Here is a 27,804-nt window from a genome sequence, read left to right on the forward strand (position 1 = left end):
ACACTTCAGCATTTGGAAGAAGGGAAAAATCTTCCTGGGGACAGAAACTTGTAGCCGTTTCCAGAAGGAAGTCTCAAAGGGCGCGTGGGGGCAGCGGGAGTGCCGGTGGGCAATGGGAGTGTGCTCAGCCTGGTGGTCTGTGTGTGCCAGTGGCCATTAGGAGGGGGCTCGGGTGACGCCTCGCTGTGCTGCTGCAGAGATAGCTCCTTCAGTTCAAGCTTGTCTGCTCCTTCTTCCTTCTTGTTGTGCCGAGGCGACAAATTTAACAGACTGAGGACATCTCTCTTCGATGTCATCGTTCCTGGGGGCCCACGGAATATTTTCATGGGCCCTGGGGGATGTTGGGGTGTGCTCTGCCAAAACATCTTCAGGTTGTGGATGGCCTGCACCTTCTCATCAATGGCTGCCATTTTCAGTTTGTCTATGTCTGGCGCATCTGCTGGGCTCGAACGAGCTGAACCCGCTGAAGAATAGGAGAGAGCTGGGGATGGTGCACTACCAGCAGGAGACTGGTGGCCCGAGCTTGGGGACATGTTCCTTGGGGACTTGGAAATATGAGCACTGTAAGGAGAGCTGGGGTACTTGAGTTTAAAGAGAGGCTGGTCAGTCAGGGACGCCTGGGAGTCGGAGCCAGGTGAGGGTTGGCGGCTGTGCTGGCTCCGGCTGTCTTTGAAGGATGTCTCCGAAGTGGTGGGGCTGTTATACCCTGAGCTCACCTTGGGGAGGGATGAGCTTCTGGCTGGGGGCTTTGGCTTAACAGTAAGTGGTGACTGTTGGCTCTTTTGATGGGAGAGGACAGGCCTGCTGAATGCACTCGTTTCTGATGCTCTGAAGACAGCAGTGCTGTTAGACATGGAAGTGCTGTCATCGGAGCTCTTACCCTTGCCCACTTGACTGCCACTTCTTTGAAGCCGCTCCACTGCCATGAGATGGCTCTGGGTCTCCTCTAGGATTTTCTGGGCTAACTCTTGTGGATCGAGCTTGGAGTTGCTCTCCTCTTGGGATTTCACCGTGCTATCTGTCTCTGTGCTGGATTGGTCTGATTCTCCAGTATCTGAACTTGCTAGTTTCCCCACCTTTTGGAAGGGGGAGTTTGGGCTGGGAATGAGTGGCATCTTGACTGGGGAGTTTGGGGTACTGACAGAAACTCTCAGGCCACCAGCTGTCCCGACTCTGGGCTGCCTGTGATCTGGAGAGAGTCGTGTCAGAGGCTCCGTGCTGATGATGGCAAAGCCTTCATACTCGTCTTCATCTTTGCTGCCTGCGGTGCGGGTCTGTGGGGACATCTGGCACCGAGGCAAGGTAGACCTCTGTGGGTAAGTGGTTTTGGACCGGTCGTAGTCATGTCGTCCTCTGGGGCCTCCCCCTTCTAACCCTACCTCAGGCTTGGAGACATAGCTCATGGAGGAGGCGATGGAGCTCAGGCTGTACACGGAGATGGCGTCCGAGGCCATGCTGTCTGCACCCGTGGGCGAGAAGGGCGGGGGCTGGCAGCCCAGGGGCAGGGCGTTACACACCGACTGGGCTGACGCCAGAGACTCCAGCGAGGACGAGCTGTCTAGGCTGAGGCGCTTGGGTAGTTCGGTGGAATCTAAGTATAAAAACACAAGTGTCCAAAAGGTGGTTAGAATTCTATGTGGTTTTCAGTCTCTGTCAAAATCAAACACCCTTGTATGCTTAACCAAACCCACTGCTGTAGAGCTGATCCTGACTCACAGCAATCCTAGAGCACAGAGTACAGCTGTTCCCTAGGGTTTCTGAGACTGCTAGGCAGCCTCCTCTTTCTCCCATGAATTGGCTAGTAGGTTCAATCTGCTGACCAACGCTTAACCCATTATAGGCTGTTGTTAAGTACCATTCAGTCGACTCTGTATCATAGCGACCCTATAGGGTTTCCGAGGAATGGCTGGTGAGTTTGAATCACCAGCCTTGTGGTTAGCAGTCTAATACTGATCCAGAAGTCGACAAAGCATTATGTAAGGGCTACTAAGGTACTCTTTGAATTAATCTTATAAATTCTGAAGAGCAGGGCCTTGTTGGAAAACAAAGTCAATCTTACACGGAAGGAAGCTCCCAGGCCTCAGCCCTCTGCCCTCCTGCTCTGCTGGGGCTGAGCCTGCACTCCTCTCCTAAACTCCTCCATGTTTCAGTGCCTACATTCCCTCTTCACACTGGCCCTCTCTGATAGCTAAGATTCCAGTGTAACCCATTCTTCCTGCCTCCCTCCTAGTGTTGGTTAGCAGCAGCTCCACTATCCCCTCTGTGCCCTCTCTCAGCACACAAGTTTCAGCAGGTCCTGCTGTCAACACATCCTTCCTCTTCCCACAGCAGTCAGCACGGGCAATTCGGAGTAGGCATTAGACCAGGTGTTCCTGGCAGGCCTCATCCGGCCCTCCTTTCCTCTTCCTTCACTTGTTACTGTCTCAGGCACACTGTAGGGGGGCGGGAGTATCAGAAAGTGTGTGGAATAATGGAGATAATAATTTTTCCACCAACTGGCAACCCCCTGGTATGTCTCCCTCTAAAACACACATGGTCATCACCAGGTGTAGGACAGTAGTCCTACCCCAGGGTAGAGTAGACTGTATGGGAGAGGACACAGTCATTAAGCAAGGCTCCTACCGAAGAGGGACAGCAGGGACTGGAGCGCAAAGTGCATGGTCCGCCGGTTGGCCTGCTTTCCAGTTTTCAGAATCACTTCCTCCTGACCAACTTCACAGAGGTCAAAACCTGGAGGAACAAAGACATAAACATACTTATGTTATATTCCATATCTTGAAATGAAGGGGGCTGTGGAGCTCCTCAGGCAGTTCTGTGGGCAGCCACTCTAGGCCCCTCTGCTGTTCTCTCAGATCCCGAGGTGGTGCTGGCCCCTGTGCACTCGTGGAGCCCTGGTAGTTCAGAGGTTCTTTAAGCTCCTGTCCTGTTCCTGCTCTTTCACAGAACAACAGTGAGATGCAGGGCTCCTGGGGGCAACAGTGTGCCCCTCCATGGGGCGCTGGGTCAACTAACACTGCTGCATGGGAAGGGGGAACCTTCTCATGACATGTCGTGGTAAATGTCTGCTGCCTAGGACCTTCCTAAATGCCAAGGGTGTAGTCAGGTCTTAGAATGGAGTGCTTGCTGGTGAAGAGAATTTGCTTTCTTGGCTGAACTGCCCTGCAGGGAACTCAGTTTTGCCAAAGTCCAGGGGGGTCCTACGATGATGATGAGATGCAGAACAGGACACAAAATTCCTGGGCAAGAGGCCCGCTAATGCGCTATTGACACAGCACTGAGCCCAGAAGGAGGCAGCCATACAGCCATGACAGCAGCCCAGGTGGGGACACTAGGCCAGGACAGAGGCCTGAGCACCTCCTTCAGGAGCCACACTCTACATGGTGCTGAGTGAATGCTTGATGTGGCAGCCCCAGGCCCCCAGTGCCTGCTTCAGGGGTCCTGCACATGCCTGCCTGACAGGGTTCACAGAGGGAGAAACTAGGCTTTTTTTTTAAACTTAAAGACCTAACACACCAGTCTAAACATCCTCACTCCCATTGGAATTAAAATCCTGGAGGAGCCACTCAGCACCTGGTTGCTCTGGGGAGTTTCCTTTCTGAACTCACACACAGTTCCCACAAACAACAGGAAGGCACCATGCTCCGAGACTGTAGCACTGATGAATGAATAATGGATAATAATTTGGCATTTGTAAGAACACAAATGCTTCAGATGAAAGCTTCCACTTTCACCAAAATTATTTCAATTGGTTACTCCAGGAGAACAGAATCCTCTTGACAACCTGGCGGCTGGCTGTGATGCAGGTGGACGTGTGGATGAAGGGCTGGGGCTTAAGTGCTTACGCCAACCCTGGTAAGGGAGTACTCTGGCAACCAGAGCTCCTCCACAGTGTCACACACCGGCCAGACTCACCCCTGCTCCTGAGCATCAGCGGGAGTGAGAAGGTTCAGAAAAGCATGGGGACATCAGTCAAGGTGTATGGAGTTCTCTCTTGGACTTATGTACCTGCCAAAGGGGAATGGCTGTGTGTCCAGTTCACAGAGGAAAGCTGGTGGGAAAGTGAGTGTTCGCTCTTCACTTAGTCACCAGAATTCACCACTGCAGTGGATATGACCACCTATGCTACTGTCCCACAACCTGTCCTGGAAGTGAGAGGAAATCTAGCTTGGTTGTGGCATCGGTGATTCCTACTCCATAAAACATCAATGCTTTATACCAAGTAGGCTATGTTTTATGGTTTTTTTTTTTTAAGTTTTTATTGTGAATTATGTGACAGTTTACATGGGAGAACATTAGCTTTACATGCATCCTATCTTATTTCATTTCATTGCAATGATTACAATTCCCTGCATGCATCACTAAACAACCAAAGGGTACAACCCACAAGCCTACCCCTGGCCGTCAATACACAGCCCCTCTCCCTCCCAGAGTCCAGAGTCCCCAGCTGCTTCATCTCTCCATGTCATCATCTCTGCTTCCATCTCTGGCATTGCTGCTTTGCTGGGTAGGGTCCCCACACTCTGCTCTTCTCCCTAGATGATACCAAGAATCTCCAATCCTCACAGTCAGTCCTGATAACAATTATTCACTATTGTACCACAAGAGATCTAGCCCCACCCAGACAGATTGGATACTACTCAGTGGAGATTCTACTTCCTCCGCGCTCTCTGGATCTAGGCTTCCTCTTGAAAGCTTGTAAGCCAGTCACTTCTTGCCTTTGCAGCCACCCCTACCCCCACCCCATTTTGGGTAGCCAATGTCCAAATTGCCTATCCTATCTACCCTATGAACTGAGGGGGTGGGGATGATCTTTGTTGTAAAGATTTGTTCCCTCTTTTGAGCTATTGCATCCATAGGTGTAGGTCAAGTTCATCAAATTGTATCAGAATACTCTTTTTTTTCCCCCTTCTTCTTTCTTCTTCTAGTCGTGTTCTGATCATCCAGCTATTGAAGCCAGGTCAAGTGGATATTATCTGCATGTGTGGGTGTTCTTGTGCCATCTCCCCTCACTTCATATCAGCTGGACGCTTTACTCTCCACTCTAGTCCTCTGTGGTCATGTCACTGACTCTGGGTCACTGATTCAGGAGTCCCCAGGTCTTGCCACACTGCTGACCAATCAGGTCTCCACCCAGATTTACAGGAGTCTACTGAACACAGTTGGACTTTAGCTCACAGCTTCACTGCTGTTTTCTCCCACTTCCCCTTGCCGGTGACCAACGTGGTCACCAGTCAGACCACATGCCAAGCAGGCTATGTTTTAAATCCACAGGAAAAGAAACAAGTTGTGTAAAGGACTCTAAAAGAAGCGACATGTCTGAAAACAACCAGAGCCAGCCAAGGCTAAAGGAGTCAGGAAGGTCCACAACAGAGCCAGGAGAAGACGGCCAGCCAGTCCTGAACACCGAGGCCCAGGGGGCACAGCCCAGTGATGCCATGGAAGAAAAGGCTGATGACAGCCAAGGAGACGCTACGAAGCAGTCTGACTCTAACACATGAAGTGGGCCTGCCGACAGTAAGATGGCTGGTCATTGGAGCACGGGCTCTCCACCCCACTGCTCCTCAGGGGCTCTGGCTCAGCAGTGCTGTGCCTCCAGGCCTGGGTCCTAACGCCTGCTCCCCACACAGCCAGCCAGTCCCTTTGCCCTGCTGCTCCGCATGGTCCCAGTGCACTGTCACCATCAGTGCATTGATTCTGATAGAATGTCAACACCAGGAGGACGGGGGTTGTGTCTGCTCACTGCTGTAGCCCTAGGACCTAGGACACTGGAACACAGCAGGTGTTCAGTAAAAATGCCCCCCCCCCCCCCTCCCCAACACAGGCAGGGAATGAGGAGATGTGCCTGGACTTCTGGTGGTGGGTGACATCAGGGACACCCAGTGTGTGTAAACAATTATGCCAGGCATTCCTTAGCCATGCCAACAGTGCTGAAGGGGGAAAGACCAGTGTCCTGGATTGAATAGCATTCGGGGAGGAGCCTTTCCTAGGGCCCTGGTCAAAGCAAAGTTGATGACTGGACTTCTAAGTACTCTTTAGCTCTTAATCACGGCTTGGACCCCAGTGCTATTGGAATATAGCAGATGAAGGTATTAGGTACAAGTAAGACAAGTTAAATGATCATGTAAAGCAAATGGGACAAAGCAGAAGGGTAATTTAGGAATCATGTTAAAGCACTAGAATCTCTGAGCGTTTAAAAAATATCTAAGAAAGCACTGAAATAAGATTCCTACAAGTCTATAAACAAAACCAGGAAGAAAATAAATTATAAAATGACCAAAGAAATCAGTTAAGGCAAGGAAGTATGTTCCTACCTAGAGCTGCCAGGAACTCGTGACATCCCGGGAGCCGCCACAGTTGGACGCTGATGGAGACCTGGATGGGCGCTGACGCAAAGTCTTGCTCCTTCTCGCCAGCCTGGAGCTGGACCAGCACCTGGTGGAGCTGAGGGAGGTGCCGACGTGAGTACATTTCTCCTTCGCCTCGGGCCCTCCTCCAGGTTGTTCCCAAGTTGTTACTTCTAGGTCACTTCACATGTGTATGACATTTGAGGTTTTTAAAAGTGTCTTCACACCTATTACCGTGTTATTTTCTCTTGGCAAAGGTTCAGTCCAGTCCAGGCATGACCAACAAAATGACATGAGAGCAGACCCAAATTTGTAAATGTGGGTGAACTGGAATGCTAACCAGAGCGGGAAAAATGCCCTGCAACGCCCTGCTAGACAATGCTCTTAGAAACAAGAGCAGTCAAAAACAGCAGTGTCCGCCTCAAAGATGACAGCCAGCTCTGTCCACAGTCCTGGCAATGACTTCCCAGTCTCCCACTCCATAGCTTCCACCCATTATGGTTAATGTTCTAAATCACCCAAATTTTTAAAAAATTGGGTTTGTTTTGGATGCACTTTGTGGACTCTGACTGAACTGGACTGAAGTCCTGGACAAGAGCCAATAGGGTCAGACACTAGGTAGCTTATTTACAAGTCGTGCCTTAGCCACGCCATCAGTGTTAAGGGAAACGTGGGTGTCTGGGCTGAACAGGTTTCTCAGATGTACTTTTCTAGGTGCCGAGGTCAGATCAGAGGCGGCCAGTGATGGAAGCACTGGGACCTAGCCTGGCCCCCAATAGACATTTGCTGATTCCAGTCCTGACATCTTCCCCAGCAGACTCAAGGGATCACTGAGTACAGGGGGCGGGATTAGTGGGCCGAAGAGAGGTGGATTGTAAGACAGGACACATCTCTCTCTTTATGATCTTGAGGTAAATGGTAAAGCAGAATCTCATGGTTAGTTCCGCAGCACTTGAAGAAAGGCCCATAGAGCCAACTCAAGGGCCCACAGCAGGTCGGGTCTCCCAAGTATGAGCTCGGTCAGGACCTCTGGGCAGTTCTGCCCAGCTATTCAGGTGGAATGTGGAAGGTCAAATCAAGAGCACAAGAAGGGTGTAGTAGGAGAGGGGGAGCCAGAGCAAAGGAGGGGACAGGTGGCCCACCAGCAGCCCTGGTGTCGCCCAGAGTGTGTGAGCGTGCACATGCCGAGGTCAAGGCAGCCGCACCACGGTCGCCGGGGGTGTGGCGGGGTCAGGGCTCACCTGATAACACAGCTGCTGCTAAAAGCGGTACTCACCATTCCAACCATATTTTTAACAGCCTTCGGCCAGCAGATTAGAAGAAAAAAGAAAGAAAAAGAGAGAAAGAAGAGAGTTTAGACTCAAGCACAGGTGGTTATGCAACCCGAGCTGACCATTGCTTTAGGAAGCGTCACACAGGCCCGCGGCTCTGACTGGGATGGGAAAGGAGCAAGAATCAGCAGGGACACAAAAGAAAACGGACAGTCATGCCACGCCAGGCAGGCCCTGTGGAATGACCAGGGAATGTCCACCAGCCGACAGTCTCAGGACCTCTTCCCTGGGGCCTGGCAAGTATATTTGGTGGAAAGCCCTGTGCTCCCACACAAAGAAAGAGATTAAGCAACTGGCTTGTGTGCACTCCCAGCCCATGCCTGAAAATGTCATTCTGGCTTTCCCTGTAGGACTTGGTGTTTAACCCTCCTGGTCTTTGCTCTAGAAGTGTCAACAAGCACATGTGGTACACTGACGACACACCGATCAGGGACACATGTGGACATGATTCCAAGGCTAGCTGGCAGCAGTCCCCAGCACAGGCCCAGGAGTCACTAGGCATCTCAGAGGCTCAGCCTAGAGGCAGGGACAGCTCTGCTCACACAGAAATACTTCTACTTCAAATGAAACCACTGACAGACATCTCTCATTACCATGAGCATTATGGTTTCAAATAGTTCTTCTCCAAGAAGACCTGAGAAAAGTGCTCCTTGGGGTGCCAGAGTCATCACGGAAGCCTCAGCCAGAAGTCAGACATGCATTTGGTCTGGTGGAAGAGCGTGCCTGAGTGTTGCCTGCAGCCTGCCTCGCCAGTCTGTGGCTGGCTGTGTTCACCTCTGATGTGTCTATAAGGACCGGGACCCCTGTCATTCCGCTTGGTGACCACACACACTCTAGCTTGCTTAGGATGGCTGGGGTGAGTGGACAGTAAGGACTGCATGTCTTTTGCATCGAGAGGATGCTGCACTGAGAAGTTGGTCTCCACACCCTTCCCTGATTTGTGTCACAAAGGAAAGTGATGTTCCATCACTTGCAGGTCCCTGTTTGGGGCCATACCACGTGTTTGTCAGCTGGGCAGGACCCCAGGCCTGGTGGGCACTCACCCGGCTGATGAGCTGCTCGCCTGTCTCTGAAGCAGTGAGGAGTTTGCAGAGTGCCTGAAGGGCAGGACTGGGCAGACCTGGATGGAGAAAGAGGCAGGCATTATCTGGGGATCTTCTTCAGGAATGATGCCACAAAACACTCCACAATTCCTGGTGGCCCTGAAAAGCTGGTATGGGTGGGCATGTGCTTGTGGGCCTGGCATAGAACCTGAGGTCAGAGGCAGCAGGGCAGGCTGGATCAGCCCCTCTGCATCACCCCCGGGCACCCCTGGGGCCATTGTCCCAGGCTCCTGCCCTGCTCTCAAGGCCATCCAATGGGGACAGTTCTGCTTTCCTCCACATCCAAGAAGAGAAGCCTGTCTCTGCTGCCCACCCCCGCCTGCCTGGCCGTGGAGACATACCCAGCAGGGACTGGATGGTGGTGCTGCACTGCTGCAGTCGGTCCCCAGGGTCCGAGGTTGGGAAGAATACGGCTGCCGGCAGACCGCTGGCCGGGGGATCCAGCCGGAAGCCCACGGCAGTGAGGAGGGCCTGCCAGCCAGGGATGCCACCCACTTTGTTTTCCACGCTCTGCTGGGACGTGTACATGGCGTTGCGCTGCCCGTTCTGTATGCGCTGCAGAGACTTCTCCACCTGGAGGGAACGTAAGGGGGAGGCTGCCATGCTGTCCACAGTGCTGTCCAGGCCCTGGATCCCTGTGGCTCTGCTCCTCTCAGTGTGGAAGGGGATGGGGACGTCTTGCATAGAGAGTGCAGATGAGGAGGTCTGTGCCTACCCTTCTTGTCCCGCCCCTCCTTCACATGGTCTCTAGGGCTTTGTCTGAAAATAGAGCCCATGAGAGGGATGCACCCCCCAAACCGCCCTCTGCAATGACCTCTGGAACCTACTTCCAGGAAAGCCCCCATCTTTCAGGGCCTGAACTGGTTTTTGGCACATGGGGTTGAATTCACCCTGACAGCACTATGTTCCTGCTCGAGAACATGGTCCACAGGCCTGCAGATACTCTGACCAGGCACGTCCCTGGCTGTCCATGCTCTGGTGAAAGCCAAGGTTTATCCCAAGACGCCACGTGCCATGAAAACAGGTGCTGTCCCTAGACAGAGGTGTCTGGGATATCACCTGGGATATCACCTGGGACTGCCCTTACAGTGAAACATTAGGGCACGGGAATGGGGAAAATGTGGCTCTCATACTTAACCAAAAGACCCCCCAACTCACCGCTGTTGATTCTGACTCATTAGGGGCCTATAGGAGAGAGCAGAGCTGCCTATAGGGTTTCCTAGACTGTTTACCTTTATGGAAGCAGACAGTCTCATCTTTCTCTTGTGGAGTTACTAGTGGGTTTGAATGGCCAACCTTGCATTTAGCACACTAACTATGCAGAGATGGCTTTGCCAAACATTAGCCACCGGGGCCAAGGGCACAGGCCCATTGGGAGGAGGCAGGGGTGGTAAACTTGACCCATGGCTGCTTCATCCACCAGAAGGAAAAGCTAAAATGTATGAGAATCCCCACCCACCCACCCCCCCACGTGCTTGAGAGCCACTCTGCAGAATGAGGCACAGCCGAGAGGCCTGGGGTAGGGGCTGGAGCAGGAAGGGGGGGTGGCAGGTCTAAGTGTAGGGCTGCAAAGGCTCAGGGTGCACACCTCCCTGTGGTATAGGTGCTCCTCAGCCCAGCCTGACTGTGGTCTGACACATCTACTATTAGAAGTGTGCTCAGAGACACTTCCATCTGACTGGGCACAGGGCTCTAGAGGGCCTACTGTGGCCCTCCCATGGCAAAGTGTCTGCAGGATCCTGACACCGCCTGCTTGGGTCCCCTGTGCTATGCCAGACCCTCCCATGTGTTTGGGGGTCCCAGGCACCCAGTGAGGAAGGGCCCCTTACCAGGTGCAGCAGGACTCGCAGGGCATCCCGGGCATGTTCCGGGTGCTGTAGGATCTCTGTGAGGGCCTGGCCAATGAGGGATGAGGGGCTGTTCAGTTTAACGTCACTCCCAATGAGCATAAAACCTGTGGAGGGGATGGGGATGAGGGCTCCTCAGAGCCAGAATTGCCACTGGTGCAGCTAGTGCCCTAGGTGGCCACCGAGACCTTTGTCCCCAGAAATTCACTGCCCTCCAGGCTGAAGGTCCAGGGTTCCTGCCTCCATCCCAGCGAGGGACCTGGTCAGCCTTCCCTGAAATCCACCGTTCGTACCTCGGCCTCCTCTTTGAGGGAGGGATGCATACGGGTTGCCCACTGTGGGGGCTCCTCACTGCCTGTGACTTCTAGGTAGCTGGGCAAGACAGGGGCCTGAGGGGGAGGCCCCCCCTCCTGTGACCAGGTGCTGTGGTTCCAGGTCCCCTTAATACTTCTGAGGCAGGCCCGCTAAGACCACACACAGCAGGTTTCCGGACTGTGCCAGACTCACTCCCTACAACATCGAACCTACAGCCTTCTGCCAGGGCGAACAGGACAGGCATCTTGTTCCACTGAGGACACTGAGCTTCAGAGAGGGTCTGGTACTGTCCCAGCCCACACAGCCACAAACCTCGGGTCTGTCCCGCACATCACACACACTTGATTGTGAATGAGGGGCCATGATCCACACTCACACTCTGACAGCACATGGTCCAGCTGCTCCCTGGTGAAAGGACCTGTTTCAACCTAAGAATGAAATGTGGGGGGCTGAGCATCAGCCCCACCTCCCGTACAATGAAATAGGGGAGCTGAGCTTTGGTCCCACCCCCCTGCAGAATGAAATGTGTGGGAGCTGAGCATTGATTCCTCCCCCACCTGAAGAATGAAACGTGGGGGGCTGAGCATCGGTCCCCGCTGCCTGCAGAATGAAATATGTGGGGGGTTGAACATCAGTCCCCACTGTCAGCAGAATGTAATGGGGCTGAGCATTGACTCCACCTCCTTCAGAATAAAATGTGAGGGGCTGAGCATAGGTCCCCCTGCCTGCAGAGTGAAATGTGGAGGGGCTGAGCGCTGTTCTTGCCACCCCCACCTGCAGACTGGAGAATCTGGGCAGTTGACAAGAAGCCCCTACCTGCCCAGTTGGAGGGGTGCGCGAAGGACGAGCTGCTCTGCACTGCCTTCATGGCCTCCCCCAGGGCGGCGCTGGCCTTGAGGCCGTTGAGCAGGGACGAGTAGAAGGCATGGATGAACATTTTGGAAGCAGCCACAGGTACAGGCCACAGAGACACGAGGACGCACTGTGCGCCGGCAGCCAGGAAGGCCCGTGTCAGCGCGATGACCCCGTCAGCTGTGACTTTGCTGTTGGACTCCTGAGAGGAGCCAAGGACCACCAGCTTGACCGGCAGCCGCAGGTCCAGGACATCGGCAGCCGTGAGCAGCAGCTCCTGAAGAGGCGGGCAGTCTGAGATGCTCTCCACGTCACTCGCGTCATCCTGCATCCTCAGCGACTCAGGAATCGTGTAGGGGTGACCTAGGGAGCTCCTGCTGCTGCCAGGGTTGCCGTCCATGTTGGGTGTGAGGACCAAGGCTGACAGCTTCCAGGAGATGTGGGTGGCAAAGTGGACACACTCGGCCTGCGTCAGGGCACTTGTGACCCGCTCCTTGGTGGCCACGCTGCCCACCAGGGGTTGGCAGCCCAGCAGCTCTGACACCATGTAGGCCTCCTCCTCGGCCGACGGCATTGGCCCCCACAGCCACCTGTCCATCACTGCCGCTGGGAGCCGGGGGTTGCCAATCACGGCTGCCATGGATGTGGAGCTGGTGTAAACAGGCGGGCGGCTCCTCAGGTGAGACTGCGAGGGGAGACAAGCACAGGCTGTCAGCCAGAGCCCGGGCGGCCTCACTGCTGACCCAGGTGTGTTGTCACACAGAAGGAGGGCACTTCCTGTTGCCAAGCAGTTGGGGACAGCCCAGTCAGCAGTGGGGCTCACCCCTGAGAAGGCAGGGATCTGTGAGGGCCAGCGCCATTTAAGTAGTGAGAAATGCAAGGCAACCTCACAGCAATTACCACTCATAGCGACCTTATAGGACAGACTAGAGTAACTCCATAGGGTTTCTGAGGCTGTTAGTGGCCCACCACCTTACCTACTGCACCACCAGTAAACAACTTTAATGAGATATAACTAACACAGCCAATCCACTGTGTTAATTCCAACTCACAGTGGCCTGAAGGACAGAGTGGAACTGTTCCCTTTGGGTTTCCAATGCTGTCACCTTTATGGGATCAGACGGTTTGAACCAATGACCTTTTTTGCTTAGCAGCTTAACATTCAGTGCACCACCAGCGCTCTCTAATCTTGTCGAGGCCAGGGCCAAGTTAAGTATGTTCGAAATCCTGCACTCTGAACGTTCACAGTGCCCTTATGCTTTGAACTTTAGAATGAGCACCCTGAAATGAAGACTTCAATGCTTCTGGGGAAATATCAGCTATCAAACTATTTCAAAATAACTCTGGTACCTCTTGGTGGGGCTCCCAGGTATAGCCACCAAGAGCCTGTCAGGAGATGGCTTGAGGCCCTGGGGGAGCTTTCTTACCAGCCCCCAGAGCACCAGCTGGTAGGTGTGGCCAGCTTACTTTGTGCTGGGGTCACAGAGCCCACCGTGGAAATGGGAGAAAATTATTTTACTTTGAACTGACATCAAACACTGTTACAACTAAGGTTCCCCCAAATCTAAGAGGCAGAAACCAGTCATGTGCAAAGAGGACAGGGCAGGAGTCCTCTTGGGCTGGAGGGCTGAGACCCCAGGCAGCTGTCTTCCTGTAAAAGCCCCCAGCAGTCGGGGTATTGCAGGACTGCCTGGTGATGGGAGCCTGGGTGGGGATGGGGTGGGGTCGGAGCATCAGTACCACCTAGAGACCTCTCCACCCCGAGCACTCCTGCTGAGAGACCTGGGTCGTGGCCTGTCCCCTGAAAGCTGCCTGCCTGCTTCTATTGGCCTGTTGGACACCAGTTCTACCTGTCGGCCGTCCCCTGCTGGTGCCCCATCAGCTGTACATGGCTCAGGTGGGTCAGCCTGAGGGCTGGTGGTGCCTGGGGGGGGGGCAATCAGCAAGCGGTGCTCCCACCTGACAAGTGGCTTCACACTGCTTATGTCCTGCTGTCCCTGGCTCCCCTTCTCCCCACCATCACAGCCAAGGAACTTCATGGGGAGAAGTGACAGATCACAGCTGCCTGGGGTCTCTACTCTAAAGTCACCCTTTATGATGTGCAAACTCTAAAACAATGTGAAGAGACTCAGTCCTGTCCCGAGTGAGTACGCGTGAGCCTTACCTTGGCTTGTGCGCTCAGGGAGCAAATAGAAGGCACGGCGATGAGGGTGAAGCGCTCATACAGGTACTCATTGGAGGAGCTTCCCTTCAGGAGGGCAAAGGGCATGAGGTAGAGCTCCCCTTCCAAGACCAGGACCAGCTGCCGGTGCCGGCCCACGGGGCCGCTGGAGTGCATCAGGCCCTGCCAGAAAGCCGAGACCACACTCAGTACATGTGCAGGCCAGTCTAAGGGAAGTTGTAAATCTTTATGGGAACAGAGAGCATCATCTTGTTCCTAAGGAGCTGGTGGTGGGTTTGAACCAGCTACCTTGTGGTTAGCAGCTCAATGCATAATTCACGGCACCACCACGGTGCCCTTTCAGGGCAGTGCCCAGAATGATGACGTCTGCAATCACGGGAAGGGTGAATGCTGCGTCGGGGGTCCTAAGCACAGTGTTGGACTGAAGCAGGATAGAAAGACCAGGGTGACCCGCTCTGGGAGAAGGGGGAGGGGCCAGATCCAGGTCTTTCGTGACCTTTGGGCCTCTGTGCTCCTCTGCAGAAAAAGGCCTGTCTGCGTTGGCTTCCTCCCAGCTAGGTGTCAGGGGATCCAACACCGGGTGACACCACCAGTCCTACAAAGTCACGAGACCCACTCTTTCCCGGTGTCTTCACATGAGTTTCTTTTTAAAAACCTGACCGAGATCCTAAAAGTCTTGATGAAATAAATAGGCCAGAATTGTGAAAAGTAGGCCAACACAGAGATGATGCAGATGCCACTGATGCCAGAGGGGCTGCAGCGGGGTGGGGGTCTACGGGAGCGCCTGCTCCTCATTGGTCAGCTGGGAGCAGCCCTCCACTAACCCACAACGACACTGCCTGGTGGGGCCGTCCTGTGCAAACCCCTGTGGCTGGTCACTATTTCAATTTTAGCTTCATCGAAAGCAAACAGAAATAGATGTTACCAGGCCAGTTTGCTTCTTGGTTGTCAAAACAACCATTTTCCCAGAAGGAGCTCAAGTATACTCTAGGAAGAAAAGGTGTGGGGTGGTGCTCCAGGGTGCTCAGAGCTGGGTCAGTGCAGGCAGTGGGCAGGATGGGCACCGGGGCATGGCCTTACCTTGTGGGCTACCCACTGTGGGAACCTGAGTGGCCGGGCTGATGTTCCCGACCACGGTGGACAGGTCACAGCTGTGACAGTGACAATTAGCTCAGAGCGAACAGGCAGCCCACCTCCCTGAGCCTCCTGTGCTTGGCCCCCAGGGCAGAACCCCAGCGCCCTTCTGCCGGCTGCGACAGCACATGCCCTGTGAGGGGAGGCTATTATCACCCAATGCTGGATAAGGGCAGTGTATCTTTGGAGGAATCTGACCTAAGGCACAGACCTGAGACAGCACGTGCTGTGATATTTGATACTCTAATGGAGGTGGTCCCTCCCCTCCCCACAACTTCTCCCACCAGGTTCGTTAAGAGGCCTATCGGGTGCCTCCCTGTGCCACTGAGGAGCCAGGCAAGCTGAGGACACGTCTCTGCTTGCAAGTGGATGAAGCATCTTGTAAAATACAACATGCACAAGAAGTCATTATTAAGTCTTAAAGACGGCAGCACCACAGAAGTACAGAATGTCAGCCCCGCTTGGCAGAGTCGTCCCTGGACAAGAAGCTGGAGGCCTGCCCAGGTCCCTGAGACCCAGGCAAAGCTGGAGGGGGGTGCAGTGGGTGGCACAGAGCCCAATAAGGCATGGTTCCTATGGTGGCACTGCAGGTTACAGCAGGGAGCACACACTGAGAGGAGACCAGGACACTCACAGAGACTAGGTGGCCCTGGGGACAAGGAGAGGGAGCTGTCTCTGAAATTGGGCCCTAGAAGGGGAAGCTCCTCGTACTGCTATTTCAGTGCACAGGCCTGCATCTTCCTGGGACAGCACCTTGTAGCAGACACAGAGCCCAGCCATGTAGACCATGCCCTTGTCCTGAAAGAGATTTGCTGTAATCCACTGTGAACTTGAAACGGAAAATCCAAACTACTCAATACCTTGAGAGGAACAAGGAGTAACAGCCTCTGACGCACTGTGTCAGTCCAAAGAGGCCCTCGCACGCTGTCTGTGTCCTGGGTTTAAAGACATCAGCCCTGTGCAGGTAACTGACAGTGCCCACCATGTTCCAGCAGAGACACAGACAGCCTGACCTCTAAAGTTCCCACAACAAGACAGGGAGGCTAGACTCTTGGGCCCTGCTTACTCCCAGGGCTGCGGCCCCAGCCACCACACAGTGTCACCAGGCACAGGTTCCAGGTAGAAGACTTCATGCCCTGGCAGTGTGAAGGAACAGCCGGGAAGAGGGAGCAGTGGTGGCAGACAGATCCTGGTGAGGGTTCTGCGGGGGCCTGCTGATGGGAGTGTATGAGGAAAGGCCTGGGCATGGTCCCGCTGTGATAACCCTTCCACAGTCTCTGTGCTACCAGCAAAAGGTTTCCTTCAGAGCTCTGGACTGGCTCACTCTGGTTCAACAATCTGCGCAGAATTTCCATTTCCGGCTGATGTACTGAATCATAATCTGTATTTCAAGGAGACCCCCAGGTGATTCAGACATAAGAATCACGTGGAGATTTTGTTAAAACGTAGGCTCTGATTCAGTCAATCTGGGGTGGAAATGAAAATTCTCAGCCCTGGATGGAACCGGGGTTGAAGCATTGGTTCCTTCTGTCTTCCAGTTACTCTTCCACCATAACCATAGTTAGCGATCCTGCACGGTAAACTCTCCCCATCTAGTTCCTAACTGGACGCCACTCTAGTCTGAGCTGGGCTTGCCCAGTGGAGGTGAGCAGGAGGGGCAGAGGAAGTCAGGGTCAGTCTGGTGTGTCAGGGGTTCTCAGGGATCTGGGACAGCTAGAACGAGGCATGTGGTGAGGAGGCTAGGGCAGGGGCAGGTGGCTCTGATCCTATCACGTCCTGTCCCTGGGTTCCCAAGCCCAGGGGTCACGGGGACTGGCCGTGGTCTCCCAGGCTGGATGATGCTGGTAATTCTGTGTTGTTCAGCTGTCTTTGGCACACAGACCCTGCTGTTTATACCATCTTTGTCTCCTGGGCCTCAGTGGTATTTCCAGGACACCTCATTCCATCTGCTGACGTGTTCAAAATGTCCATGTGGCTAAACATGGACACGGGCTCTCTGGAGCATCCTGCTCTGAGTTGGATGAGACGTTACAAGATCGATGATGTCACTACCCTCCTCGCGTCCTCATCTTCACATCACCATCACTGCCAGCTGTTTCCTAGGCACCACTCCACCTGACACAGGAAAGATGCCACCGATGTCCAGTGCTGTGTGCCACGTGTCCTAGTTTTGGGTTTCACGCACTTCACTTGGGAGATGTGCCCCCTCCTGCGGTACTGAGGGTGTCTACTCCCAGGGGAGGCCATGGAGCTGCATAGGGCTCCACTGCACCTCAGGCTGCGGGACCAAAGTCCCTGATTGCCGAGGGGTGGAGGGGCTGGGACATACAGAGTGAATCAGATTTGGGATGAAATGGACTTTACTGTTTACAATGAAGATTTCAGAAGCAAAGGCCCTCTGGTTTGGGATTGTTCCTGACTTGTGGTTTGAGTGAGCGAACAGATCAAACAGAATCTTTTAATGTAGAGGAAGTTTTTCTGGGCTGCTTTTGAGGAACCTTCTTGTTACGGGTGAGGCAATCGTTTGCACAAATGTCATAGTGCTCTTCTTGTTGTTTGCTGTTGCTCAGTCTGCTACAACTCATGGTGACCCATGTATAACACAGAGGCTGCTCCTAGGCCACCTTCACCATTGCTGGGTGCTCTACCCTTGTCATTCTCACCATAGTTGGGTTGTTGTTATTAGGTGCCATCGAGTCGGTACCAACTCATAGCGACCCTATGCACAACAGAACAAAACACTGCCGGTCCTAGGCCAATCTCATAATTGTTGCCACATTTGAGCCCCTTGATGCTACCATATTACCAATCCATCTCGCTGGGGGTCTTCCTCTTTGTCTCTGACCTTGCGCCTTTTATCAAACATGAGATCCTTCTCCAGTGATTGGTCCCTTCTGACAATATATCCAAAATATGAGACACAAAGTTTGGCCATGCTGACCTCCAAGGAGTACTCTGGCTGCACTTCTTCCAACACAAATCTGTTTGTTCTTTTGGCAGCCCATGGCACTCTAAATATTCTCCAACACCATAACTCAATAGTCTCAATTCTTCTACAGTCTTCCTTATTCACTGTCCAGCTTTTGCATCCATATGAGGTTATTGAAAATACCATGGCTTGGGTCAGGCGCACCTTAGTCTTCAAGCGGACATCTTTGCTCTTCAACACTTTGAAAAGGTCTTGTGCAGCAGATTGATTGTAATATATGTCATTTGATTTCTTGACTGATGCTTCCATGAGTGTTGATAGTTGATCCAAGAAGAATGAAATCCTTGACAATTTCAATCTCAAACTTCAAACTCCTTGACAACTTCATTGATAAGAATGTTGTTTATTGGTCCAGTGGTGAGGACTTTTGTTTTCTTTACATTGAGATGCAATCCATACCGGAAGGCTGTGGTCTTTGATCTTCATCAGTAAATGTTTTAAGTCCTCTTCACTTTCAGCAAGCAAGGTTGTATCATCTGCATATTGCAGACTGTTAATGAGTCTTCTTTCAATCTTGATACATTTTTCTTCATATAACCCAGCTTCTCGGATTATTTGCTCAGCATAGAGGTTGAATAAGTTGGTGAAAGAACACAACCCTGTTGCACACCTTTCTTAATTTTAAACCATTCAGTGTTGCCATGTTCTGTTCAAACAACTGTCTCTTGGTCCGTGTAGCTTCTTCATGGGCACAGTTAAGTGTTCTGGAATACTCACACTTGGCAATATTGCCCATAGCTTGTCATGATCCACACAATCGAAAGCCTTTATGTAGTCAATTAAGCACAGGTAAACATCTTTCTGCTATTCTCTGCTTTCAGCAATGATATCAGCAATGATAGCCCTCATTTCACGTCCTCTTCTGACTCCAATTTGAACCTCTGGAAGTTCTCCGTCAATGTATGCTCATAGCTGTTTCTGTATTACCTTTAGTAAAACTTTACTTGCATGGGCTATCAAAGATATTGTCCAATGGTTTCTGCATTCTGTTGGGTCACCTCTCTTTGGAATGGGCACAAATACGGGTATCTTCCAATCAGTTGGCCAGATAGTTGTCTTCCAATTTTCTTGGCATAGGTGAGTGAGTGCCTCCAGTGCCGCCTCACTTCCTTGAAAGATTTCAATTCTTATTCCATCAATTCCTGGTGCCTTGTTTTTTTGCCAATTACTTCAATGCACCTTGGACTTCTTCCTTCAGTATCATTGGCTCTTGATTATATGCGACCTCTTGAAATGGTTGAACATCAACCATTTCCTTCTGGTATAGTGACTCTGTGTAATCCTTCCATCTTCTTTTGATGCTTTCTGCATCATTCATTAATTTGCCCAGAGAATCCTTCAATAACAAAACTCGAGGCTTGAATTTTTTCTTTAGTTCCCCCAGCTTGAGAAATGCTGAGTGTGATCTTCCCTTTGGTTTTCTGACTCCAGATCCTTGCACATTTCGTTGTAATATTTAACTTTGTCTTCTTGAGCTGACCTTTGAAATTTTCTGTTCAGCTCTTGTACCTCCTCATTTCATTCATTTGCTTTAGCATCTCTACGCTGGAGAGCAAGTTTCAGTGTCTCTTCTGACATCCATTTTGATCTTTTCCTTCCTTCTTATCTTCTTAATGACTTTTTGCTTTCTTATGTATGATCTTCTTGATGCCATCCCACAACTCTTCTGGTCTTCATTCTTTAATGTTTAATGTATCAAATCTGTTCTTCAGATGATCTCTAAATTCAGGTGGGATATATTCAAGGTTGTATTTTGGTGCTCGTGACTTGTTTTCATTTTCTTCAGCTTCAGTTTGAATTTGCATATGAGTAATTGATGGTCTGTCTGTTCCACAGTCTGCCCCTGGCCTTGTTTTGTCTGATAATATGGAGTTTTTCCATTGTCTCTTTCTGTAGATGTAGTCAGTTTGGTTTCTGTGTATTCCATCTGGTGAGGTCCATGTGTATAATCATCTCTTATGCTGTCTAAAGAAGGTATTTGAAATGAATAAATCATTGATTTTGCAGAATTCTATCATGTGATCTCCAGGAACATTTCTATCACCAAGGCCACGTTTTTCAACTACTGATCCTTCCTTCCTCTTTGTTCCCAACATTCTAATCACCAGTAATGATCAATAAATCTTGATTGCATGTTTGATCAATTTCAGATTGAAGAAGTTGGTAGAATTCTTCTGTTTCATCCTCACTGGCTTTAGTGGTTGGTGCGTAAATTTGAATAATAGTGTTATTAACTGGTCTTCCCTGTAGGCACATGGATGTTATCCTATCACAGACAGTGTGGTACCTTATAATTGATCTGGATATGTTCTCTTTGACAATGAATGCAACACCATTCCTCTTCAATTTGTCATTCCTGGCATAGTAAACCATGTGGTTGTCAGATTAAAAAAGGCCAATACCAGTCTATTATAGCTCACTAATGCCTAAGATATCAATGTTTATGCATTCCATTTGATTTTTGACAATTTTTAATTTTCTTAGATTCATACTTCATACTTTCCATGCTCCCATTAATGGATGTTTACAGGTATTCCTCTTCATTTTGAGTTGTGCCCATCAGCAAATGAAAAGTCCCACGGGCTTTATTCCCATGGGCTTTACTCCATTTGCGTCATCACGGTCAATTGTACTTCCCCAGTTGCAATTTGGGCTTATTTTCCGGCACTATATCTGACAGTATTTCTTTGCTATTCATAAAGTTTTCAGTGAATAAATATTTGGAAGTAGTTCATCACTCCTTCTTCCTAGCCTGTCTTTGTCTGGAAGCTCATCTGAAACCTGTCCACCATGGATGACCCTACTGGTATTTAAAATACCAGTGGCATAGCTTCCAGAATCACAGCCACTCACAAGCTACCACAGTACGACAAAATGACAGACCCATCACTGGGTGCTCCTGCCTGAATCATCCTCATCATCGCTGGGTACTCTTGCCCCTGAGTTATCCTCATCATTGCTGGGTGCTCCTGGGCCACCCTCACCATCCCTGGGGTACTGCCACTATGTATTCTGACAGTCCTCCAGCCTCCAGGGATCATTGCCCAGCATTCTATCAGACAATGTTCAGTTGGAATCCATAGGGTTTTCAATGACTGATTTTTAGAAATAGATCCCCAGGCCTTTCTTCCTAGTGTCTTTGTCTAGAAGCTCTGCTGAAATCTGTGCTGGTATTTCAGATGCTAGTGGCATGCATGCCTTCCAGCATCACAGCAACACACAAGCCATCACAGTATAACCAAGTGAGCGATGGGTGGTACAAATATCAATCTATTGGTAACAACCCTCAAATGAGGACTCAAACTTACCAACCAGAAAGAGAAAATTAAACATTCAGTCCATTCGAGTGTGTTCGTTGACTCACCAAACAGCAGACCCATGTCCCACCCACCTCAGCCACAGCTGCTGCAAGTGGGAGGGGTCCCTTGAACTTGATTGGCCAGGAAATGTGCCCCACAGCCCTCTGTAATGGGAGACATGCTCATGGAATATCAGCTAGAACAGAACCAGTTGAAACTCACCCAACAGCAGGGACCCAGTGCTCATGGCAGATGGTGGACCCTCATGTACTCCACCATTGGGTTTGGTGCTACAGATAGCTTGCAAGGGACTGTCACTGTTCTTCTTCCTCTTAACCAGTGTGGAAATGCTTGTTATTCTGAGTAATGTGTGTCCTCAGGTGTGGTGCTGTGGGTTAATGTGCTGGACTGCAAAGTCGCTTTGAACCGCAAGGTCAGTGGTTCAAGCTCACCAGCTGCTCCTTGGAAACTCTATACAAGGTCACTATGGGTCAGAACTGACCCAATGGCACACAACAACAGATGCCACAATCGGAAATCAGTTAGCCAGCCTGGTCACCACCAGCTACAAGGGCCTGCTCCTCAAAACTGTGCCCTAGGACCAGGCCTGCCGTCTCTTGGGGATAAATATTCCAGGATTGTCTCCTAAGACAGTGCTTGGCTTGGAGGATAGCTGCTCTAGTCTATCTATGTGATGCTACTGAATTGGGTGACACCATGGGAGCTCACTGTCCCCAGCAGTAATTACGGTCCAGCTGCAAGCCAAGCTGTCATCACCCTTAGCCGAGCTCTAGAAGTTGTTTCAGGTAAATTCCCCAAGTTCCAGTGGGGGAAGCTCATCAACCTCACTGATGTCAACTTTAAGCTGTCTGTAGTCTTGCCTCTTCACCTGGTACCTCGGCTGCTTGTCACTCTCACTTGCTGAAAACTACACATATGGGGAGCAGGGAATTTCAATCAACAGAAACAAAGACAAGGACCCGAGACGCTATGACCAGGGCATGTGTGCAGGCCAGGGATTGTGCTAAGTCTCCACACCTGGGCCTTGAAGGACCTCGCCACACCTTAAGGGATTTTCTTGATTATAACAACTTGGATTCCGAGCCAGTCATCGTCGGCACACTAAGGGGTCTGGAGTAAGCAGTTCCCCCTCCAGCCAGCCCACCATGCCCAGGCAACAGGACTTGGGAGTCCCTGCTCTGGTGCTCCTGAGGGATCTCATGTGCCACTTTCCTTGGATAATATTTCTCCCTCGGGGATCAGACAGGGCTGGATATAATGTTTGACGATGGCTCATATGCAGATGGAATGGGGCGCTCCTCAGATGACTGGGCATCTCACTTCATCCTGACAGCAAAGGACAGGGGCTGCGGGGAAGAGCCGGGCCGGGCCTCCACAGTCAAATTAAATCACATACCCGTGCCAGGCCTCTGGGGAACATCCTGCTGCGCCACTTTCCATGCTACCTGACCTCATCCCATGCAAGGACTGTGGCTAACCAGCGGCATTTGTTCAAACAATGAAAAGCCCCCTGTGACTAGGCCAATCACATTTATCTTAAGGTGTCAGTGGCTCAGATTCGGGATGTTTGGTCTAGATCTGGATTCCCATGAAACATGGAGAAGGGCTGGCAGCTGACACTAGGGTGTCGCCCTCTAGCAGCCACCATGTTCCTTCTCCACTGGACCAGCACCTGCCTCACTCTGCAGCCCGGGGAAAGGGGTATGGCTCCGCCACCCACCCGACCCCCATTCAGCCAGCATAGCCTGCCAGCCAGCAGGACAGTGTTAGGCCATCACCAACTTCTCGGCTGAGCCGCCCCCCCCCCCCCCAACCCTGCTGGGGCCAGGCTACCTGGCACACTGGCTGGGTGAGTGGATGACATTGGGGGTTGGGCGGGTCTCTGATCAGATTCCATCAGTTCACGGTTCTTACTGAAACACAAGGGCGAGTTGGCTAAGCAACCTCAGTCTACATCTCACTGGACCCTGAATTCAAACACATGATTTGGAAAAGAGGTCCTTCTAAATACTGGAGCCAAGGCTGTGTCTTTGAACTGAATGCATCGCCATCACTTCTAGACTGGGCCAGTTTTAGGGTTCTGCTGTGTTTGCTCCAATGGCATCTTGGGGGACACGTACAGTTGTAGAGGGTGGTCTCCCATGCCCTAGTTATTTGTATGGTGGGGGTTGTTGCTGTGGGTGGTGTGTCGTGGAGTCGGTTCTGACTCAGCAACCCTTGTAGTATAGGGTTTCTGAGGCTGTAAATCTTTACAGGAACAGAAAGCCTCATTTTTCTCCCAAGAGCAGCTGGTAGATTCAAACTACTGACCAGCACATAACCCGCTATGCTATCAGGGCACCTTAGCTGTATAAAGTCAGTATTTTGGCTAATTTCTGACATGTTTAAAGCTTGAGTCCACGGACCTTCCCCTTCCAGGCTCCCTGAAGACTGTCCAGCCACAGCCACCACTGACTCCTTAGCCAATCTTTAGTCTTTAAGTCACAGCGGAGGGGCCCAGGAATGCACACCTACTGAAACTATAGAGTCCCCTTCAAGGAGGACAGGTGTCCCTCCTCACCCCAGCTTCCTTTTCCACCCAGCATGTGCAGTCATCACCTCCAGCCTGGACACTGGGCTCTGGGTCCTATTAGCAACATGTGGTTTGACAGGGGACAGTTTGCCCAGCATTTGCCTGCAGCTTGAGCTGCTCAGAAGCAGCTCTAGGCTGGACACAGAGGGTCCCAAGGCATCTAGTCCCTGGTTTCTTGCTGTTATCTTCCACTTTCTGCCTCAAACTGGACCCCAAAATCAAATGCAAACCCACAAACTCCGTTGTGTGTCACTGTGTCCCAGACCTCTGCCAGCTGTGGGTTGGGAGACCTGGGCGGGGCTCTGCCCGTAGCCTGGCACTGCCACGCTCTGCATGGTGACGTCTGTGACTCTGACCACGTCAGAGGTGGGCAGGAAGGGAGCTGGGACCTGTTCAAGGCTTTCTGGGGATGGCAGAGGTGAGATTATGGGAGGTGGGCAGCAGGGCCAGACTCAGCCTGCAGGGCCATGACGTGGGAGCTCAGAGCTCGCCTGCTACCCACAGCCCAGCAGGATCACTGTCTCAGGAGTCCAGCTACAGGTCTAAGGAGGACACACGTGGGCTCTGACACTGAGATGCCCGTGCTGACTTGGAGGCACTTACCCCTTCCATTGGCGCGATGAGCAGGTCGTACAGAGCACGGAGAGGGGGCTTGGCGAACGAGCTTTGCCTCCTGGGAAGAGAGGAGGTCCCGTCCTTGATGGGTGACACCGAATTACTGAACAGGCTGGTCATGCTCTGGCAGCTCCTGGGGAGAGGGTGAATCACAGTCATCACAGCAGTGTCCCAACGTGCTGCCCAGAGGGTTCAGTTATACCCATGTGGAGTGAGGGCCACCAGCTATCAGCATAGCCTCACCGGGCTCAAGAAGAAGTGTCCAGACCAAACCCACTGCCATCGGCCCCACAGGACAGAGCAGAACCGCCCCATGGGGTTGGAGATTGTAACTCATATGGAAGCACACAGCCTCATCTTTCTGCTTTGGAGTGGCTGGTGGGTTTGAACCGCTGACCTTTGGGTAAAAAGCCCAATACTTAAACCCATTGTGCCCACAGGGTTCCCATGAGGAAAGCCAGACAACACATGAAGCATGTTGGTCCTAACCTCAGGCTTGGGTCCACCAATGGATACCTGCCTGAGACCCTGCAGCCCGCCCCCTCCACAGAGGTGCAAGATGGTGTCACTGGGGGCCGCTGGCTAGACAGCGCCTGCAGAGTGGTCCACTCCAATGTGGCTGGCTTGTTGCTCCATCATCTCCAGGGAACATTTTATTAGTAGTTGTTAGATGTTGTTGAGTTGGTTCCAACTCAAAGTGACCCTACGTATAATAGGACAGACACTGCCTGGTTCTGTCCTGTCTTCACAGTTGTTATGTTGGAGCCCAGTGTTGCACCACTATGTCAGTCCATATCATTTTACTAGTACACAGAGTATTTTCAACCCCAGAGACCCCAAGTTTCACACTCCCAACAGGATAAGAACATTCATTCATTCACTCATTCATTAAAAAACAAGTTCCCTGAGCACCCATGGGTCTACCAGGCCCTGGGGCTCTTCAGAGGACAAAATGCAAAGGTGAACAGAAAAGAGCCTATAGGCTGTTGTCTCAGCATAGTTGCCTTGTGATGTGCTTTGAACAACTATACAACAATCAAGGCTCTCTAGACCTTCATGGAGACTCTGCACATCATTTTAGCGTTTCTGCCCCGCATCCCAGGTTCCTCACACCAGACACCAGGCATCCTGCACAGGCAGCAACTGAGTGTCGGCTAAGAGAAATCCAGAGGTCAGCTTCCTTTCCTAGGTCGATCCAGGATATATGGCCGCCAAGAATAATGATCATGTGTGCTTTCTGGCATGGCCTCTTCACCTGGCTCTCTCTGCCCCTTGTTCTCTGCAGTGCTCCACACAACCTAGGTCCTAGAGAACTGTCCAGAGACCTCCTCGATCCAGAAATACTGGCAATCACCAGAAATCAGGGGCCACAATATAACCAAAGTTCAGAGACCCCTGAGAGAGCCTCCGAGGCTCACTCAGTTCCACAGGACATGCTGGGAAGTGCCGTGTTCTTGCAGAGGAACCCTGTCCGGAGCAGCCACTGGCAGGACAGGCGGGTCTGTCCCCGCTGTCTGTGCCCTGCAGACAGCCGCGATGCAGACAGACATTGAATACAAGAGGGGGTCTCAGGAACCCCTGGGGGTGTCCCCAGACAAGTCTGAGGCTGCATTTCCACCCATGGTGATGGGTGGGGTGCAGCACAAACCCAAAGCTCTGACTCTGAACAGGAGAAAGAGGCTCCAGCTCCAGGGGGCTTCCTGTCTCTGTGGTCCAGAGAAGACCCCGGGAGCTCCTCCAGCGGGCCTGAAGCACAGCCCTCTCCAGACGAGCCAAGTGCCCTGCGGAGCGGGGTCCTGAAACACAGGGTCTCACTAGAGTTGTTTTCTACCTTCCATATGGCTCCTCCAGAATCCCTAGTCATGTTTACTATCAGTGTCAGTCATCCAATGATGTGATATACAAAGGTGAGTCAAAAACCATCCGCACTCCAGTTATATTAAATAAACAGCCGTCCACATCCACGTCTGATGACAACAATGAGCGTGCACGTGAAATGATTCTGCTGAATAAATGAGTGACAGTGAATTTGTGTGCAAATCAGCCTTGGCTTTGCCTATGAAATAATCCACAACAGACTAGGGCTTCAAAAAGTGTGTGTGAGATGATGGGTACCCAAACAGCTCATGGAAGAGCAGAAGTGTTTGGATTTCTGAAAACAAAATTTGGACCGATACTCGAAGGAAGGTAAACGTTTCTTTTAAAAAAATCATCACTGGTGACGAGACACGGATTCATCACTATGAGCCTGAGAGTAAATGGCAGAGTATGGAATGGAAACATCCTCAATTGACGACCAAGAAAAAGTTCAAAAGTCAACCATCAGCTGGAAAATTGATGCTTATAGTTTTCTGGAAACATTCTCACAGCCCAAGTGCTGAAGGCATTTGGCACCTGCGTAAAAGGTCCCAGGAACCCAAAGGGCCCACCAGGCAAACCCACTCCATACATGGTGCCAGGCAGGGTAGGTCCCCAGAGGGGTTCACCATGGGTCCTCGAACTGGATCATGATACAGAGAAGAGCTCCCACCGTGGCATGAGGCAGGGATTCCAGCCTGTGGTCAGGTGCTTGGAGAAGCATCATGTGAGCCAGGCACCCAGGGACGATTTGGAGGCAGCCTACTGGTGGGGAGGGCACAACACTGGAGCATTGGGGCTCTGTGTGAGGGGGTAGACAGAAGTCACAGAGCCAGGCTGGGGCTGTAAGAGGATCAGGAGGGTCTGCGGCTGTGTGTGTCAGGTGGGAGCTGGCCCAAGGGCCTCCTTAGGCAGTCAGGCTTGCCTTCAGGCTAACTGGGGAAGGTAAGGGGGTCCCAAGGCTGGGCTAGTCAGAGCAGCCTCCATTAGACACCCTGACTCCATAACTGAGGGGCATCTAGTGTCTTGACCAAACAAACAAACTGCAAACCCAACTCATAGTGACCCTGTACAGGGTTTCCAAGGCTGTTAGTCTTGATAGGAGCAGCCAGCATCATCTTTATCCCAAGGAACAGCTGGTGGGTTCAAACTGCTGAACTCTTTTGGTTGGCAGTCCAACACTAAACCCACTATGCCACCAGGGTTCCTGGCAACCTTTCAAGGAAACTTTTCATTTTGCAGAGGTATCCTGGGAGACCCTCTCTGGCCTCTGGGCATGTTTCCAGGTGGTGCGGAAGGGAGGGCAAGGCACCCAGGGCATGCAGAGTTAGCGTTCACGGCCC

General features: G+C 51.8%; 1 protein-coding gene across 1 annotated transcript in view; it reads right to left on the reverse strand.

Moving 5' to 3' along the window:
* Nucleotides 1-5: 5 nt before the first annotated feature.
* The window catches only part of TTC28 (tetratricopeptide repeat domain 28), an 812,316-nt gene continuing 784,517 nt past the window's right edge, over nt 6-27,804 (reverse strand). Inside the window, exons 14-23 of the mRNA XM_006869297.1 lie at nt 24,593-24,737; nt 13,957-14,136; nt 11,757-12,477; nt 10,608-10,732; nt 9,120-9,351; nt 8,719-8,795; nt 7,621-7,644; nt 6,312-6,441; nt 2,623-2,730; nt 6-1,591 (exon numbers count right to left, since the gene is read on the reverse strand). Coding sequence (XP_006869359.1) covers nt 6-1,591; nt 2,623-2,730; nt 6,312-6,441; nt 7,621-7,644; nt 8,719-8,795; nt 9,120-9,351; nt 10,608-10,732; nt 11,757-12,477; nt 13,957-14,136; nt 24,593-24,737 — 3,328 coding nt within the window. The remainder of the gene's footprint in view (nt 1,592-2,622; nt 2,731-6,311; nt 6,442-7,620; nt 7,645-8,718; nt 8,796-9,119; nt 9,352-10,607; nt 10,733-11,756; nt 12,478-13,956; nt 14,137-24,592; nt 24,738-27,804) is intronic.

This window comes from Chrysochloris asiatica, unplaced genomic scaffold, assembly GCF_000296735.1.
Source record: "Chrysochloris asiatica unplaced genomic scaffold, ChrAsi1.0 scaffold00128, whole genome shotgun sequence".
Taxonomy (NCBI): domain Eukaryota; kingdom Metazoa; phylum Chordata; class Mammalia; order Afrosoricida; family Chrysochloridae; genus Chrysochloris; species Chrysochloris asiatica.